The 19,531-nt window shown below is 27.1% G+C and overlaps 1 protein-coding gene across 1 annotated transcript in view; it reads right to left on the bottom strand.

Annotated features, from left to right (window-relative positions):
• Positions 1 to 10,019, bottom strand: part of LOC114127343 (uncharacterized) — a 29,750-nt gene extending 19,731 nt beyond the window's left edge. Inside the window, exon 1 of the mRNA XM_027991551.2 lies at positions 9,512 to 10,019. Within this exon, the coding sequence (XP_027847352.2) occupies positions 9,512 to 9,637 (126 nt within the window). The 5' untranslated portion in view covers positions 9,638 to 10,019. The remainder of the gene's footprint in view (positions 1 to 9,511) is intronic.
• Between the last annotated feature and the right edge of the window lie 9,512 nt (positions 10,020 to 19,531).

Below are 19,531 nucleotides of genomic sequence, written 5' to 3'. Positions count from 1 at the left end.
GCTCCTATCGCACACCTTCACCGCTCAAGTCATGTCATCCGTTGTGCATCATACATAACAGTAAGTTCAACGAATTATTTATTTATCAAAATATGTCATCTGGCGGTAGCTATTATAGGTAGTAGTTAGTAATCTCGACGTGTTTGGTAACACACACCGACATCATATATTACATTGTGTTTGATAGCATCATCGAAATAAGATACCTATCGGGTAGCGGCAATGTTTCCCTACCAACAGACCAGTTCACCACACGTCCCCGCGGGTTAACCAAGTTCAAGGATGACAATCAAAATCACAATATTGTTAAACATCGCCGCACCACTCAACACGTCAAAATCCCCGTCGCCAGTGACAATTAACGCATCAATATCTAATAATAGGTAGACGCCTTCATTATTATCAACTCGACTTTAGTCCCGACATAAAAGTCTTTATATTATAATATTGTTCACGAGTTAATAATTGTTTCGTTACTATTATTTTATTATTATAATAATAATAGAACGTCTGCTGCGATAACAATATTAAATCTCTCTGCGGATATGAATATTATATTAGTCAGCTGCACTCGATCAACCGTGTAAGCGCCTACACGCATTTCAGTCTAAATCGGTTGATATTCCAATATTTCCGCAGCGATGCATGCGCGAGTTTATGGCTTACGCTCATTTTTTATGTACAAAATATTATTCACCGTTAGGGCGATATCGATTGGACCGTAGTTCGCGTTATAGTCCGTCAATCATCCGTCTCGAAATTCGTTTTTATAGTTTGCATTTCCTTAAACAAACGTTGTCTTTCAGAGTTTTAAGCTATGTTTTTGTATCTACATTCTACATGTTATAATTATTATTATTATCGTGTGATAGACAATAGATCCTATTAAACATCTCATTTTGTGCACCATTAATCAATACATACATGATGTTATATACTATTCATTAATTCATTTTAAGAGCCGATACCCTTTGAATATACGATTTAAATTCAATGAAAATATTTACAATGACAGAAAAACATGTATTGATATTAAGGCTAAAAACATTAAAAACTAAAAAGTATTTAATATACAAAACTTAAATTTAGAATTTTTTTTTGAAAATGCGAATAGATAATAAAAAAAATAAATACATTTTCCATACATTTAAAAAAAAATCTACAGTTAAATTTAAATGTATCAAGTTTAGAATTGGAAAAGTTCGTTAAGTCGAATATTTTATTTTCTTGCTCGAAGAAAATAGAATTTGCATAATTACTCTTACGATAGTGGGGAATAATCAGAAAGATCATTGATTCTAAAAAAATATGAAGAAACTGATTTCTATTAGTCAGTAAATGTGGACAATGTATGTAACCATTTAGTAAATTAGTGTTTTTAAACCATTGTGTCATCGAATAAGTCGAAACGTATCATGAAGTATATTAATATAAAATACACAACCATTGATGACACGATTAACAAAAACTTATTGGTATTTTATATAATTTCTATGATGATTAAAAATTAGTTATCTGTTATCGACATATTTTGCATATTTACTTTACTAATTAAATATTATCCATTATTCTTATTTATTTATTGTGGTATGAAATATTTTAATAATGTGTCACCACAACACAAAGGTTGAAAAATACTGCAGTAGATAATAAAATATTGATAAATGTCAGAAAGTTGTCTTCTTACTCATTAAGTTTAGCGAGTTCAAACCAAAAAAAGTGAATGTATTAGTAAAGATTTCTAGATATAAGTGTAATTATTTTGTAGCATTATTTTCAAAAATGTATAGTTGGCTAACTCGTGATCTTTTTTGTTATAGTATGTAGATGAGTTTCCAAACAAAATTATGAGTCCAAAATTCAACAACCGTACAATATAATGATTTTAGATTTGAGGTTTTTTTTTTTTAATATTGAGTATTTCTATTAATAAAACGTAGAATTTCGTAAGATTTATTCAAAATGGCTGTATGGCGGAATATAAGCGATAAATCGGTTGATTCAAAATGTATACACAAGTCTTTAACTACTGATACTCTATTTAATTCGTTATTATTATTATCATTATACGTTATCGCCGTAATGTATACACACAGTCTTTGATGGAAATTATTCGACCATAAAATTGTGTTCGTTGTTATATGTGTCGTGTTCCCACGTCATTCCACCTAAAAAAATATGCCTACGGATAAACACTGCCGGCCGTCCGTCCGGTCTTCGCTACAGTATTTTAGTGTCGGCGTGTCTTCGGCATAGATCGAACCGCTGAAGAAGAACAATAAATATCAATATTATATATAGTTACGTGGAATTCCGCATCAATAACTCGTATCAGGGACACGTCGTCATTGGTTTTTTTCTTAAAATAATTTTTTTCTTTTCTACTCGGGACAATAATATTATGGATAGGTGGGTTTAGCGAAATACCTCTCTCTATCTATCTACAGAAGGTACACTGCAGTAAATATACAATACAATTATTAATTCACTGTATTGTTGACCTTTTGTATTATATTATTATATATTTATGAGTACACATAATATAATATTATATTATATTATACTATCGGCCGCGTACGTTTATATAATGAAAATGAGGCTCGATGCGACACGACACGCGAAGTACAGTATAAACGAATAGATGACGCAAAATATAATAATATACCAATATATCATATACGTAGTTAACTATTTACGTATTGTATACTTAAACGCGCCGGACCCGTTATTTCGAGACGCCTCTGCCGCATACATATTACACGGTTCGCATGTACACGCATCACAAAAGCGAGGAATTCGGTCGGTTCGATATCGTATATTGGACGTGAATAGATAATGTGTCTGGGAGTTCAGCAGCGATAATTATACGGTCATCAACGTGTGGACACATCGCGTAAACCTATATAATATGTGCCAGGAGGTATAAAAATTATGTTATATTACACCAACTTAAAATAACAAAACGCCGAACGACTTTACCTACCGTCTTACGCAATTTTCTTTTGTTTTGTCTTGTTGAAAATAAAATAAGTGTATAAGTAATCCAATCGACGGTTTAAACTATTATATACCACTGTATCCAATTCGTGCTACAGCAGTGCATAATATATTGTATACACATGCGCACCAGTGTCTGGTACAGCTGCAATGATCAAGGGGTGTTCACTGTTTAGAGTTTACTACCGCAACAGGTGTGGTGCAGTTGTACACCCTGCGGAGCTAACGCGAGTAAAGGAGATGCTATATAACCGGTATTCTTAAAAATAAACCCCTCAAAAATTCCAATTTTTTAACAGTTGTAAATATACCACGATAAATACAAATAATTATTAATTTACGTGTAAGTATAATCTCAATTCATTATTATAACTGTAATAAGTACTATTAACCTGCGTATTAGTTAAGTATATTCTTCGAAATGGTTATTAAAATTAAATGTGATTTTTAGTTTTTATTTCATAATAATGACTGCAAATTTGTTGTTAAAAGTTTACACAATTTTCATTGGAAAATATTATATATTGTTATCTTCGTTTAAAATTTATTTGCGTGTAATTTCGTAATCAAGGAAATTGTGATCATGTGTTTATTAAAAGTGGGTGTAAATATATATCACCTACACACACTGTGAAAAATGTCACGCCTATGCATGTTAATATTATAATATATTATAGGTACGCTATTCGATATTGCAAAATCAATTGTATACTAAAATATTCACACAATATTAATTGTGGCGCAAAAAATGAAAACTTTTTATCATATAATAATAATTTTCTATAACTAAAATTAATATTATTCATAATGTTCACAAAGCTATACGGACATGAATTTGTAAAATAATATAAATTAATAATAAAATACCAAATAATAGTTTAAATATTGACATAATAATACACTGTATTTACATATAGAATCATATACATTTTTTATTATTAATTTTAAAAGTTTATCGGTAAATACAAAATAATAACTCTTCTCGGCATTCGTTTTATATTTATTAAAAGAATAACATCGTAACATTAATTTTTAGTGTTTAAACGGAGCCTGATTAAAACGGTAAAAAACAGTTCACTGAAAATCCGAATATCAACGGAAGTGAGACTAGTATGTACCTGTACGAATATATGAAATAATTAAATTCTTAAATTTAAATCGTACTCAATGAATTAAATAACAAAAACCAGAACAGGACGAATGTGTTTTTAATTTTTGAATAATTGTTGTTAATTATTGTACTTTTTGTTAAAACCTATATTATGAACAAGCAATTAATAATACATTAATTTATTCATAGCTAAACTGAGCTAAGCTATAATTCAATCGGTATTATTGTTAATTTAATGTTCAAAGTTTGATCCTTATTCCGTTGTAAACAATAAAAAATATTATGTACTTCTACATGTAAGTTTTTATTTTCCACTGTATCCATTTTCAACGTTCACGTAACTAAGCTCCAATTGCATTCTCTCCTCCTCGTTTTCCTTTTGTGCTAACTGCTAAGCCACATTCTCGTCCGTACAATATAACATGTAGTAAGTATAATATGTAGTTTTATATTACCAATAGCAATTTAAAAACAGTTTCACTTGCTAGTGAAAAAAACTAAGCATAATCGTTTAATACCTTTTAAAAAATAGAAAATAAACAACGCGAAAGCAAGAACTCTAATATAATTCTCATGAAGCTTCTAGTTTTAGAGCAACATTATATTATTATTATGCTTTCGTAAAATGTAAATATAATGTTCACCATTAGATATATAATTATAGATGTTTTTTGTATTTACTAACAACTAACATTTATTTAAAATATAAAATGCTTTGATTTCTTTTCTTTTCTTCTAAATTATATTATTTTAGGTTTAACAAGTGTTAAAAAAAAATACATAAATTACATTTTAATAATGTGTTAAGTATTATATACCAACAATAGATAGACATTACTTAGTTCATTCATATTTTGTACGAATTCTATTTCATATAGGTATAATGTAAAAATTAACATTACATTATTTATCTATGACTCAGATATTATGGTTATAGGAATGGTCTTATTGATACGTACCAAAATCCGCACGGAGAGGATTTCTAAGGCAACAACTATGTGCGTTTATATGACGCATAATGTTAGTGATCCACCGCAATTTTATCATATCAATTAATTATCAACATATGCATACACGCTACACATACATTTCTGAGAAGATAAAGCGATCACGTCTATTAAGTATAGTAATATTATTTTTATGAATGTTAAAATTTAAAATTTAAAAAATAATTATTTTTAACCTCACAGAAACAATATTTATACTTTAATAACGAAAATTGTCTTCCTTTTTTTTCTGTAGGTACAGTATAATATAATACTATACAACTCGTTTTCACTTCTATAATTATTGTATTCTTTTAAATATATTACCATTTTAATATTCGTAGTAATTAAATAATGTTATTTCCATTGTCACGGTTCAACAGTGTTATAACTTATACGTTATATTACTGAGAGTTTTTCTCATAAAATAAAACGCATCTAATAGAGCAGACGAAGGGTATACTTAATATAATATTAGAGAGATTTGGTACTTACCAAACATAATATTTTTCATTACGTTAAGCAGCATTCATTAAAGTGTGTCTAAAATCTAAATGCGAGATAAAACTATCAAAATAATTGCTTATCTACTGGCTACATAATTAATTTACGATAATATTGCTATTCGGCTATCCAGTGAAATCATTTAATAGATCATTACAGTTTACAATTCTTTTAATAGTATATATATATAAAAGGCTTGACTAGCAATTTTCATTACCTATGCTTTTTTTCTACATTAATAATATCCATGTCGAAAACGATAATCGATCGATAGATAAGTTTTACTAGATTCGTGATAGAAATTTACTAGAATACACGACGTTGACCATTTTCTATGTAAAAAAAGTCCCGACTCTCTTCAGACTGGTCATCACTTAACGTAGCAGTCAGTCAGGTTATCGACCTCGGTTCACAACGCTATTAGCAATTGGAAAACTTTCATTTCAAGTAGTTGGAATTTTTCAACTTGTTTGCCTGCTTGTACTATCTGCAGTGTTCAGTGAAAATGAAAGTAGAGTGAAAAAATTACTATTTTACGAGGGAAAAACGGCAATTGGTTGCTATTTACTTCAAATACGAATAATAAATAATAAACTACCAACGTCATATTTTATTTTATAACATTTAGGTACTATTTAGTATTATAATAAACATACCTACGTAGCTAGTTTCGTATAAATTTATTATTGTGTCAAGTATTTATGTATACAGATAATAATAAACTCAATGACTAATTTTTAACCATCAAAGCTAGTTAAGTAATATATTATTATAATTCTTTAAACAGGTTTATGAACTGTAAATTAGTTGAAAAGTAATTGATTTAGGTATATTTATTTCCGTACTGTTTGAAAAAAAAAAAACAAAATTGTAAATATATAAAACATTTATCAAACAATTATTATTTCTCCTACAAAGGTGTTGTATTATTTTTATTTTCTAATAAGAAAAAAATACAATTGCAACTATTTGGAACTGATTCTAAAAATATTTTTATAAAATTATATAGAAATTTAAAACCAAACAACTTCAGTTACGTTAAAAATGTATTCCTACGATTACTCTTTATTGATTCAGATTACCAACATTACTAGTAGGCAAGTTGTATTACCCATGATAGTCAAGTAAATAGACAATATTCTAAATTGTTGATTTCTTGTTCCAATTTATGGTCATATATTATATTCGATGTTTTTTTTGTTCGACTATTTGTAACTCGAAACACGGTTATTGCGAGTAACACGAATTGATATAGTAAGACATGCGTCTAGCGTGAAACCAATTAAAGAACTAAAATCATACTTAGTATCATATTTAGTCTTAGTATAGTAACCTCAATAAATGAATTTATATAAACACATTGTATTTTCGTGATAATTTCTTAAGTTCGTTTATTAATTTCTTAGCACAAATTATAGTTATTAAAAATAACCTTCAAGTTTCAGGCGTTGATTTCCTATATTACATGATAATATAAGAAAAGTTACGGACCGTATACCAATACAATAATAAGATATTATGAATTGTGCAAATTAAATATGTTATACATTCTACTTGAAACGGATAAATAATTCCAACTATTTTTAAAATAAATATAGTATTATGTCAATTATATTAATGATTACTTAAAAATTATTAGTTATTTTATGTAGACACACAGAGACATTTGAATGTATTGATGACGAAGTTAAACATCCATAGAAAACTATTACATTTCATTGTTAGCGTTAAAACTAAAACTAATCTCAGATAATGGGATATTAAATCATAATAATTACATCATATTATCTCTTTTTTGGTACAAATTATGAACATTATGAAGTATAATTAGGTTTATTAGGGTTACTAGGATCAGAATAAAAAAAAAAAATATGCTATCATTTAAATTAATTAGTTTTCCTCGGTAATTATTAGTTTAGACAATAGTCATGCTGAAGGTCTATGGTTTAAATCTACAAATTATATTAATGATCATCGTATTTCTATATTTGAAAAGATCGATTTTATTTCGAGAAATAATAAATATATTGAATACTACAAATATTAAAATTACATTCGTGTAAGATGTTAATAAACTGTAATTTATATGAATTTCGGAAATTTGTTGTTTTATTATATCAGTTACCTATTACTGAGTCTATCATGATTTAATATTTTTAATAGTTAATCACGTATACATAAGTTAGAAACAAAGTAAAATTATTATCATCTGCTTATAAAGGTGATAGGTATCAACTTTGATAATTTACTTTAAACATTTAGCTTAATACTTTGTATGATTTTTAACGCTAAAATCCAATAGATAACAAATTGTTGTTATTAAAAATTTTAATGAAATAATTAAAGTCTTAGAATACTATCATATTTTATAACTCTACATTTTTAAAATTTTTATTTTTATTGGTTTTGACTATTTTAGATAATGTTAAAAGAATAGGTGATTTATGTCTTAAATGATTATAAAATTATAACACGTGTTCTTTAAAAGACTTTTCAAAATTGTGTTGATTTATTTTTTAATGTTCCTTACTAAAATCCATAAATGTTTTATTGATTATTAAATTTCTAAATTATCAAATTATTCCACGCAAAATATTCAAACTGGTTTTATTGCTTGTCTTAAAACGAAAAAAACTAATTTGTGTATACTTTTATAAGTATATACTAAATAATATTATACGAGATTATGTGCCAAACGAGATGTGATCATTTAAGCTAACTGTAAATGCAACTAAAACAAGCCTGACGTGGATAGAAATATTAAAGTTATTTGAATTATAATTAAAGAGAAAGACTTTAAAGAATTATTTTTTGCTCTACTATTATTATGATTACCTATAACACAGTTAATATTCTTTATTTTACACAATGTAATGATTACCTATCAAAAAATGTTCTACTAATTTTTCAACATTTTTTTTTTTAACTTTAAATCATTCTTCTTACATATATGTACTACTATATTGCACTATTACCTATATACGAGTTTTATATATAATATATTACACGAAACAAAAATACCTATTGCTATTAATTGACAAAAATAAATTAAATACAAAAAAATCATTAATACTCCAAGTAGGCAATCTTCCATTCAAAATCTGAAATATGTTATCATCTAGTGTTAATGTTTCAAAATAACTACCAATATAAACATTAAATCACTAATGTACAATAAATTTAAAAATATAGGAAATACGTTGAATATACATTAACACCTAGCTTATAATATGCTTTATCACGCAATGTAGTTTTTTTAGTGTTTGCGGTTGTTTACAAAGGGCATTGCCCGATTGTGATATCAAAAAAACACACTCCCGTAACCGATTTGTTTTTAATAAATATGCATATGCTTGATGATTAATAATATCCAGTCGAAACCCCCATATAAACAGAAATTGACTTTTCCAATAATATACTCTCGTGGGAACTTAACCTCTGGTGGTTTAGTCAACGACACGCAGCTTGTGTTCGTCCACATGTATTCATCGCTGAATAATAAAAATTTATAAATAATATTTCTCTTTCAACAATGGTGAACCGAATAGATTAATTTTTCATTGCCTATTGTTCGGATGCTACAGGTATTAAAACCGTGCACAAAATGAAATAAGTTTCCGAACACACTGACCACCACACGGGCACGCGGTAGGTACAACACAACGTCAAACATACCTATATGTAGTTGTAGTATAATATATATAGTATGTATATTATGGAAGTACACATAAGAACTGAGAAAAACAAACTACATAAAGATTGAAAACCATGTGGTACCGACCACGTTTGGTCATTTATTTCCACTATTATACTATTGTTATTCGGACTAACGACGAGGAAAAACTGTTCCTCGAACCCGACAGTGTGCGTATACATTTTGAACGGGCTATCGTGTCACAAAGGTCGTACTCACTTGTATTTGATTCCTTCTGACTTCGTAGTACACCCAGTTGTCGGTGGAAAAAGCGATTGCCAGTAAAGCCGTGGCTACGATGGCCGTGATGGTGGCTAGCGAAAGAGTGACTGCGGAACAAGGCATGATGATGTTTGTTCGGTTGTACACGGTAGGCGTTCGTAGGTGTCGTCTAGACGATGTGACGACGACAACAATTGTAATTGCGTTTTGACGACGACGATATCAAACAGGCGACGATTCCGGTTTACGAATTTGATCGACCGTCGAGATTTTACCACATTTTCAAAAAACAAAACACAAAAAACAAACCCGTCCGCGGTGGGCGATGGCGATGTTTATATTATTTTAAACTCGGGGTTCGAACACGCGCACGCACACACGAATACACACACACACAGATCACACAAAAAAAACGCTCGGTCGCTCGTTTACGGGAATATGCACCGCACACACACGGCAGACAAACCGGCCGTCTCGAACAATAGTGGAGACCCAGTCTTAAACGTGTACTGTTGCTCGATGGTCCTCCCCACCTAAAACGTCTCTGTTACCCTCTCACCAGTCGGACTCTGTTGCTCCGTCTCTGTCTATATGTCATACTGCCTCTGTCCGTCCCTCGTTCCGTCTCTTTCCATACAGCTCTCGGTCTCTCCCAGACTCTCTCCGGTTCCTCGCAGACGGCCGTGCAGCAGGTTTTGTCGGTTTTTTACACCTGCTGCTGCTGCTGCTGCTGCAGTGGCGTTCCAAACAGAGGGATAAACACGAGTCCGATGCGGCAATAACAACAACAACAGTGTAATTCTTTATAATAATACAAACAACGAACGATGAAGAAGAAAAATAATATGTTCGACTCGGACGCAGTATAGATTTAGGATTTAGATAATACATACGAGTATGCGATATAATATGCATATTATTATTAGGTTATGATTTTTATAACTCTTATAACGTTATCGTGTGTACCGTATTGTGTATCACACGGCTACACGACGTTAGATCTAACGTCTATCGTACATTCGTACTCTCCCCTTCTCTCGCGGACATTTGAATAATACGAGAAGTCCATACTCCATACCTATTACATTGTATCGAACAAAGAGGCGGTAATGTATTTATGTTTTCTGGGTGGTCTCGTTTCGATAGCACAAAAAAAACACACAAGATAATATAATTACACTTAATCGAGTGATCGAAATTTTGAATGAGAATGATGTTATATAGTCGACTGCTGCTCCTGTTGTAAACAATGTAATAGGTGATGTGTAGATTCTGGGTACTAGACTGTGAAAGAAGAAAGTATTCCGATAGCGATTTTTGTCTTCAACATTTTTACTTTAAACATATTTTACAGTTTGATATTTGGGTATAAGTACAATGTCAAACATAATTTCTTATCCAAATGACACGAAAAATAAATTATCTTATTTTTAGAGTAAAGTATTGATGATGCATTATATTATTACTTGTACAACTAAAAACAAACATTAATTATGATAAAATAGAAGAAAAAAAATCAACTTTTTAGACAGTGTAGTAGGTATTGTATCATTAATTAAATAAATATAGTATCAAATTATATTTACTTTATCTATTAATAAATATAGTTTTAATTAAATTCTTTTATAAAAACATAATTAAACCAAAACATTTAAATACAACGTATTGATTTTTTTAGTAAAATTCAATTACTCGTGTTTTGTTAGTTTGGTTACAAATTTACAATACGTGAGCAAAATAATATTTTTAGTCTGAAAAATAGATACGTAAAAATAATTTTATACTTCACTAGTGTTATTTATTTTATACCACGCAGTAAAAATGTTACAATTAAAAAAATTAATCCTATCAAACCTATACAGTAACCACAGAACTATTACTACAAATTTTTACTAAATTTAAATATGTAAATTACGTGGCCCATGCTGTTGATGCATATAATAAATTCAAAAATAATAAGATTTCATTATATCAATCAAAAACCATTAATTTCAATAATATATAAAACAAAATATCATTAATATCATACATTAAAATAATCATACCAAACCTAGCTTAACCTAACTTTAATTATTACATTATTTCAATTACCAGTACGCAAACATTTAAACCCTATACATCAAATGTCATCAATGGAAATTAATATCATGAAAATAGTAATTAAAATAATTAAAATGTTACAAGTTATAAAACCATTTATTATTTTTGTAAAAAACGTGTAATTAAGTTAAAACGAGAAAAAGTGAACATTTATAATAACTATTATGACATAAATCTAAAATATCGGAATTTATTGAAGATTATATGAGAAATTACAATAAAGCCTGTAATGTTGTAAACACAAATTAAAATTTTATGTTAGGCCTTACAAACATAATATTACAACTTCCAAGATGGGGGGGACAGAGCCTCGCTAGAATCTGCCACTGAAAAGAACTACCTCTAGTTTGTTTTATTAAAGCAATTATAATAATAATTAAAATTAAAATAATATATATAGAGAAGCATTATGATATGTTTTTTTCTGGAAAAATGTGTTTATGTTTATTTATAATGTATAAATATTAAAAATGTTTTCAAAATATTAAAATAAGGAATTTTAAATTAAAACACTCTTATTATAACATAATATATATATATATATAGCTACTTAAAATTGTAAACATATGTACAATGAGCATAATATTATATATAGTATCCCGCTGGCCCGCTGCACGCTGTGAGTGTCCTCGAATAAAATATAAAAAAAAAAAATGGTGTAATTAGATTTTAATTTTTAACCATTAAAATAAACTTGTGATAGTAAACAATTTAATTACAATAATTAGACATTTTAAGTACAATTTTTAAAAATACACCATAATTTTATTCATATTATATTATTGTAGCTTTAACATTTGAAAATCAAATGGTAATTCCATAATAATTGTTAACTTATAATGATACACAGTAAATGAATAAATAATTATTTTATTCAAATAAGTCTAAATAATATAATTATAAGATTTAAAAGAACTGAAGCCTTATAGTATTCTCAAAACTTTCATACAATGACGAGAACACTCCATAAGAAGTATAATATAAGCAATATATTATATATTATAACAATATATTTTATGTATTGAACAATATTGTACATAGTTTCTTGTATTATAGACTATAATTATGTAAGAAATAATTAATATAAATAAAAATTTAAGGTGGTATAAAATGTTTTTTTTTCAAATAAACATCAATCAACTATCATTAAATACTTATTATTGTATTGTAATAACGAAATATGCAAATTGTTTCATATTATTCTTTTTCTGTATTCAAATTTATTCTGTTTAACTATACTAATAAGTACAATAATTTAGTATAATTATAGATCTATTTGGATTACACTAATTCTGTTGTATAGTATAATTTTACTTCATCACTTCATCTTAATTTTGTGTTTGAGAAAACAACTGACAGAAATAATGGCGTTTATGAGGAAACATGTTTTCTTTTTAATAATAAAACTATACTCGGTAATTATTATTCATACGTACCAAGTACTGAATATGAATACAAATATCTAATTTAAATACCCATTAAATATTTTGTCAACAAATTACATAAACATATTAGGTATGCTACTTTTTTTTAAAACAAAGTTATTTTAAATCAAATATTTATTTGTAATTAAATAAGACAGCCCCTTCTAAAATATAATTTATTTTAGCTATGAAGTATAAAGTAATATGTTTAGTATTTTAATAATAATAGGCGCAACAAGACCATAAAAATTTAAAAAAAAATGATATGATCGTAAGTTAAGTTGCCTATAAACCAGGAGTTTAATATTTTTACCATCAAATTACATTTCGATAATATGAATTACTCGCATTATTATTATTAGTTAATATTTATATATACATTAATATATTTATTCAGGTTATTAGCTGAGTAGGGAAGAATGTTGAATGGAATCCGAAAGGAAATATGTTATCCATTTTCGAAATTTATTTATTATTATTATTATTATTTATAGAAAATATCCAATTTACAAAACAATACCGTGTAATATTATTATACAACAGTCAACAGTGATGGTGAAGTTATGTTAAAAAAATAAGATTAACATACATGTATAATTAATAATTATAAAAATAACTTATATCTATTAAATAGTTAATAAACATCAAGAAAAATAAAAATTAATAATCTAATAGTATAAATTAATTCATTTTAGATATATATATATCTTATATTGGTTATTGTATTGAATAACACCAAAAATAATATTCAAATTGTAAAAAATTTCTAGTTTTTATGTTAAGCTTAGTTTAAATTATATACAAATATTTCAACTAAATAATTATTATATTTTCCTTTGTATTTACTATTTATTAACTAAAATTGGAATTACGTCCAAATAATCCACAAGCCACCCACATAATTAATAAAACAATAGTTTTTTACGTAAAACAAAAAAAAAACCAGTCGCCCTTAACAGCTGTTTTCAGCATTTAAAAATTGTTAAGTAAAAAGTTGTCTTCAACCTAATGTACCAGTTACCCTCAACTGAATGTACACCTATTGCCCGCAGGTCTCAACATATTATATACCTGAATACAATACCGATAACAAATCAAATTATTCATAATGATAATAATAATAGTGGCATACATGGTAATTTGTCAAAAATTAATTAGTCATTATTACAACAAAAATAATCTATAAATTGAAAATGTTAACATTGTCCAATGTATTTTTTGTCATAATACACGTAGTATATCGCTTTCAATTATAAATATTACATATTGTATTTATTAAATACATTTTTTTCTTAAATTCTAATTTATTTACATACTTACCTCTCCTATTATACATTTATACCCAAAGTTTGGTATTGTAAACATGTATATGATATGTTAAAGACACAGATGGTAAATTTGTCTCTGAATAGTTTGAGGGGAATTGGTATACAAAAAAAAAGATAGTTTTGAGAACAACTGGTACATGGCCTATTTTTATTTTAAATATACTATAATTATTATAATATTATTCGATTGATCTAAATCTTTTGAACGTCACGATAAACAACCCTATTTATCAAACGATTGTTTTAAAAATAAAAAACAGAATAGAAATATTTTATCCATTAAAAGCAGTATAAAATAATATGTAGTGAGTATTTTTTTAAACATAATGTTTATGTATCATGTATGAATATTTTTTGAGTTAGTCTAGTTTATTTTTTGACCTTGTATTAACATGTACACTAAGTGAGTAACAAGAAAATAATTATACATCTCGCGAATTATTGCAGCACTGTTACGATCCTTAACATTTTAAAGACTTATAATTAATCGATTGTTGATTAGATCTTCGATAAAAAAAAAAACAATTATTCTACTTTGATCATGCCACGATTTAAATTTAACAAGCCATATTATATAATACATAACAATCTTGAACTAAATACATTCATATACTTTTATATTTCATTAAATCAATTTGAATTGTTTATCTTAGATTATCAAGATGATTAAGAGTCATTAGTACCAAGTAGTAATAATCTTGAACATGTACGTTCGAAATAACTAATCAACATACAGTTAACAATTTATTGTTCGAACATAGTCTTGTTCTAATAAAGCAAGGTCACTAATTAATAAAATCTAAAATACCATCTCTTATTCGAAAAACACCTGGTGGCAAACTTTATTAATTAATTCAGTAAAATTCAAGAAAGACATTATTTTGTTCAACTCTTAAAATCAGATTTTTATTATGGTAATATGGAATAAATATTTTTCGTGCTATTGGTACACACAATACACGATTATAAAATCTTGATATTACTTACACAATGTTGTATTTTATTTTATAATCAAATGTCGATACCTAAAAATAAGTTTTAAAAAACAATTATTATTTCAATAAAAATACATATTATATACTCAGTTCATAATTATTCAACAATATTAAATGTACCTACATTATCAGAATTTCATGTATGACTTATTATAAGCGAAGAATAAAATCTAACCAAGAATCCGACGCCTGTGGATAACAAGTATAGAGCGTATAACAACCGTTCTAAAAATATTTCATCTACTCAATATTTGCAAAGGCGCAAATTTCAAAATTATACTCAACCATTAATAATGCAAGATAATAACTATTTGCGTGTATGCAATTTTATAAATTTTAACTAACATAATACATCTCATACAATATAATAAAATTAAGAGTATTAAACCTACCTATGTAATTAACAATGCTTAATTTTAACGTACTAATACTGCCTGCATCAATAACATTTAATTAATTAATAATGACTTATGAGCTAATGGTCTTTTAATCGTAATTAAGTTTCCATTGTTACCAATAAATAGTCCACTAAATTTTAGTGAACCTGATGGTTAAATCACTTATTATATATTACTTGCCTTTTGTGTTATAACCTTTATTATATTTACTATAAAAATTAAAACAAAAATATATTATTTTAATTTGTATTATTAGATTCTTCAACCAAAAAAAAATTGTTATTTTTAAAGTCATTATTTTTAATATTTTTCTAGTTATCTTACTATACTAAACAACTGGAGAAATCTGAATATTTTATTGGCAGTACCTATAATCTTGACCAGGGCCGCTGCTAGGGGGAGGCTATGAGGGTATTTTGCCCCGGGCGGCAAAATATGTAAATTATTGAGGCTGAGTGATGGAAAGAGAGGCGGCAAAATTAGAGCTTGCCCCTCCTAGAATAATGTGTGGCTGCGGCTCTGATCTTGACTACAGAAATATAATACCCTTCTCCACTGCAGATGTCGGTTAAATATATCTAAAAAATTAATTTAAGAATAGTGTAATTATTTATTTTTAAAAGATATTAATTAAACGTTCAATCCCTTCACATTTTGGTTATCTAGCTAATTCAAAACAACAATACATATAAGACTCACTTTAAAATATATTTCAGCTTTTCAAAATCCACATTTTTTGGTATAGATTAATAGTACCAGTAACAGTATTATTTAGTACCATTAAAAATATCTCATAACATTTTTTAACGTATATCTTTGAAATAAAAATAAAAAATAATGTTACCTGTCATGTATACATGACCGTTTTAGAATTTGGCGTATTCCTGAAACATAAATTATTCATTCGATTTTAAAATTGTATATTAAATAGATGTGTAGGATTAGTAAAATATTTGATAATCATTTGTTTGCTATTCACAAATACAAATGACAAAAACTGTGATGAATTTTTAAGCGGAAACAGGCACACACACCCATAGCTTAAATATTTTTTATGACTGTTTTTAGTAATGACCAACATAGATTGCATTCAACTATTTGTGTTAATTTATTATCAAATTATCAGTCTACAAAAATTACAATTATCACATTAAACGATTAAATTTTGAATAGATTTAGCATGGTATAAACCATCACCATAGCTCCTAAAGCTTGATTATATGTCGTTAACTCGTCTATTGCTTCGTGTCCAAGCTCGTGAGCTCGATCCAACTTACGGTACCTTTATCAGGATTAGTGAATGATACCTTTCAAAAGTAGGTTATACCTCTAAATGTTAGAGGTACTTAGAAGGTTCTAACCTCCCCTAAACTTGTTAAAAATATAATGTAATATTAAAGATTTATTTATAGGCTCATGTTGATGAAAAAATGTAAGCCCCCCTTGAAATTTTTATGTATTTCCGCCCGAGCATGAAACATATAGTAGTCCCAGCCATGATTACTATTTACAACAACAAATCACAATAAAATATAAAGAATACGACTGACGACGTAGTTGTGAAATAGGTTTTAGTACTTACACTTTAATAATATTATGTAGAGTAATAAATTGTAAAATACCGTAATTTTTGTCATTTTATATCCATTAAGATAAAGTGTATTATTTCATTCAAAATTGTTAATAATTGCTGTTTGAAAAATACACAGGATTATTAATAAAGTTAAATATTAGTTCTGCTATCTGTACTTAAAATTGAAATGTAAAATTATTAAAATTGTGACATAAACAAATAATTCAGGAAAATAATACTTAATAAATAATATATCACCTACCTATAATTCATGTTGAACATTATTGATTTTATTCTGTTTATAACCTAAGACTTAATGTATGTGTATAATATATATTCATTAAATAAATTATCAACATTTAATCTGTAAATTAATCTCAACCCACTTGGTCTTATAGACAAAATAATAATTTAGCGTATATTTTGCTTCACTATGACACATCATGAATTTGATGGTCTTTGGAAACATAATATACAAATCAGATATTCCAAACTCTTATTTTATATTCTTTCCTAACAAATCGAGCTAGTTATTAAATTAAAAGTTATTTTCTGTAATATATATTAGACCTATCTAATAAAGACATAAAATAATAACTACGCCATTTTAAAATTCAGTTATACTTACCTGAAATTGTAAGTTATCATGTTCAAAAATGTTTATAATACCTACTTAAACACTACCAAAAAATGGAAAAAAAATTATAAAATAAAACGTATATTTTAATTTGGTGCAGATGTGCAGATAATTAACTAGGTATTTTCAAAAATGACAATGATAATATATTTTACAAATATCTGAAATTATTTTTTTTGGAGTTCAAAAAAATATTTTAATTTTCTTCTCACTGATAACTGAACTCAATAAAAGATGAAATATATTATTATTTATATTAAAACACAATATTTTAATAATGAAACAGTTGTTTCTGATCGATTTCTATGTTATCATGACTAATTCGCGTAATGCTATAGTTACTACTAACACAACCTTCTAAACACAGTGACATTGGACGCACCTAAGTTGTAGAGCAAACCACTGGTGCGTAGGTGCTACCTCATATAACTTCCAAAGAATTACGTTTCATGAATTGAATTCATCAAGGTCAAAATTGACTTTCAATATTTACGGTAAACGGCCCTATAACGTAATTAATGAAAAACTATTCTTACGTATACCTACAGCAGACTACAGTTGTTTCGTATTTATTATATTTTATCAATATGCATACACATTAATGATCATAACACAATAATTTCTACTCAAATAAGTTATATAAAACGCATATGAAATCAACTGTAACCTAACATAACACATTTATAAATTCTAAATTACAAGCTTAAAGAACATCAGACCTATAAAAAAAAATGCATAGCTATCTCGAACCTCTAATTCTTGCTGTTGATATTGAATGAGTGAGGATTATACTATAGATTGATAAAAGATGAAATAAACAACACAATTCAAGTTACAATAATAATAAGTAATATTTCACTATAACCTAAACACATATCTAAGTATGAAAGATAAATTGTCTATTAGACATTTATATTATCTTTAAATATTTAAAACCAGATTTCAGTGCAAGATATTATTGATGTTATAGTGTCCATTACGATGTATGTGATGGAAAATATAAATCATCAACTCAGTGATTAAATGAGTAACTCGTACATGCAAAAGTGATGATTTTTAAAATAAAATATTGTTTTTTTTTATCTGAATCTAACACCTTTTTAAAAATGACGTAATGTAAACACTAAAAACTATACAGAGAATCATCATTGAAAGCAAAAATTGTTCATTATTGTACTTACTCAACAATAATTCATCAATTTTCAATATGATATGTCTGGTAATAAACTTGCTTAAATTACAAAAATGTATATATTTTAATGTGCACATAATTGTTAAATTCGTTGAATTTAATATCAAATGTCTTCTCATTTTATAAGTTTTTAATATGTTGTTATAATTTGTTTAGTTCATTACGTACTACTGTAAAATAAGATATGACACACATCTAAAAAAGTAATAAATAATCTCGCACAATCGATTATGAATTAGTGATTACCAACAAGTAAAATTAAATCGCAATAAGTTTACCACCACGCTCATATAATTTAAAATTAAGTATCTATATTTTATACTAACCCGAACACTACAGCATATTATTGTTGCGTTTATCGCTTGTTCAT

The sequence above is a fragment of the Aphis gossypii genome, chromosome 2 (genome assembly GCF_020184175.1).
Source record: "Aphis gossypii isolate Hap1 chromosome 2, ASM2018417v2, whole genome shotgun sequence".
Taxonomy (NCBI): domain Eukaryota; kingdom Metazoa; phylum Arthropoda; class Insecta; order Hemiptera; family Aphididae; genus Aphis; species Aphis gossypii.
This window is presented reverse-complemented; position numbering and strand designations above follow the sequence as displayed.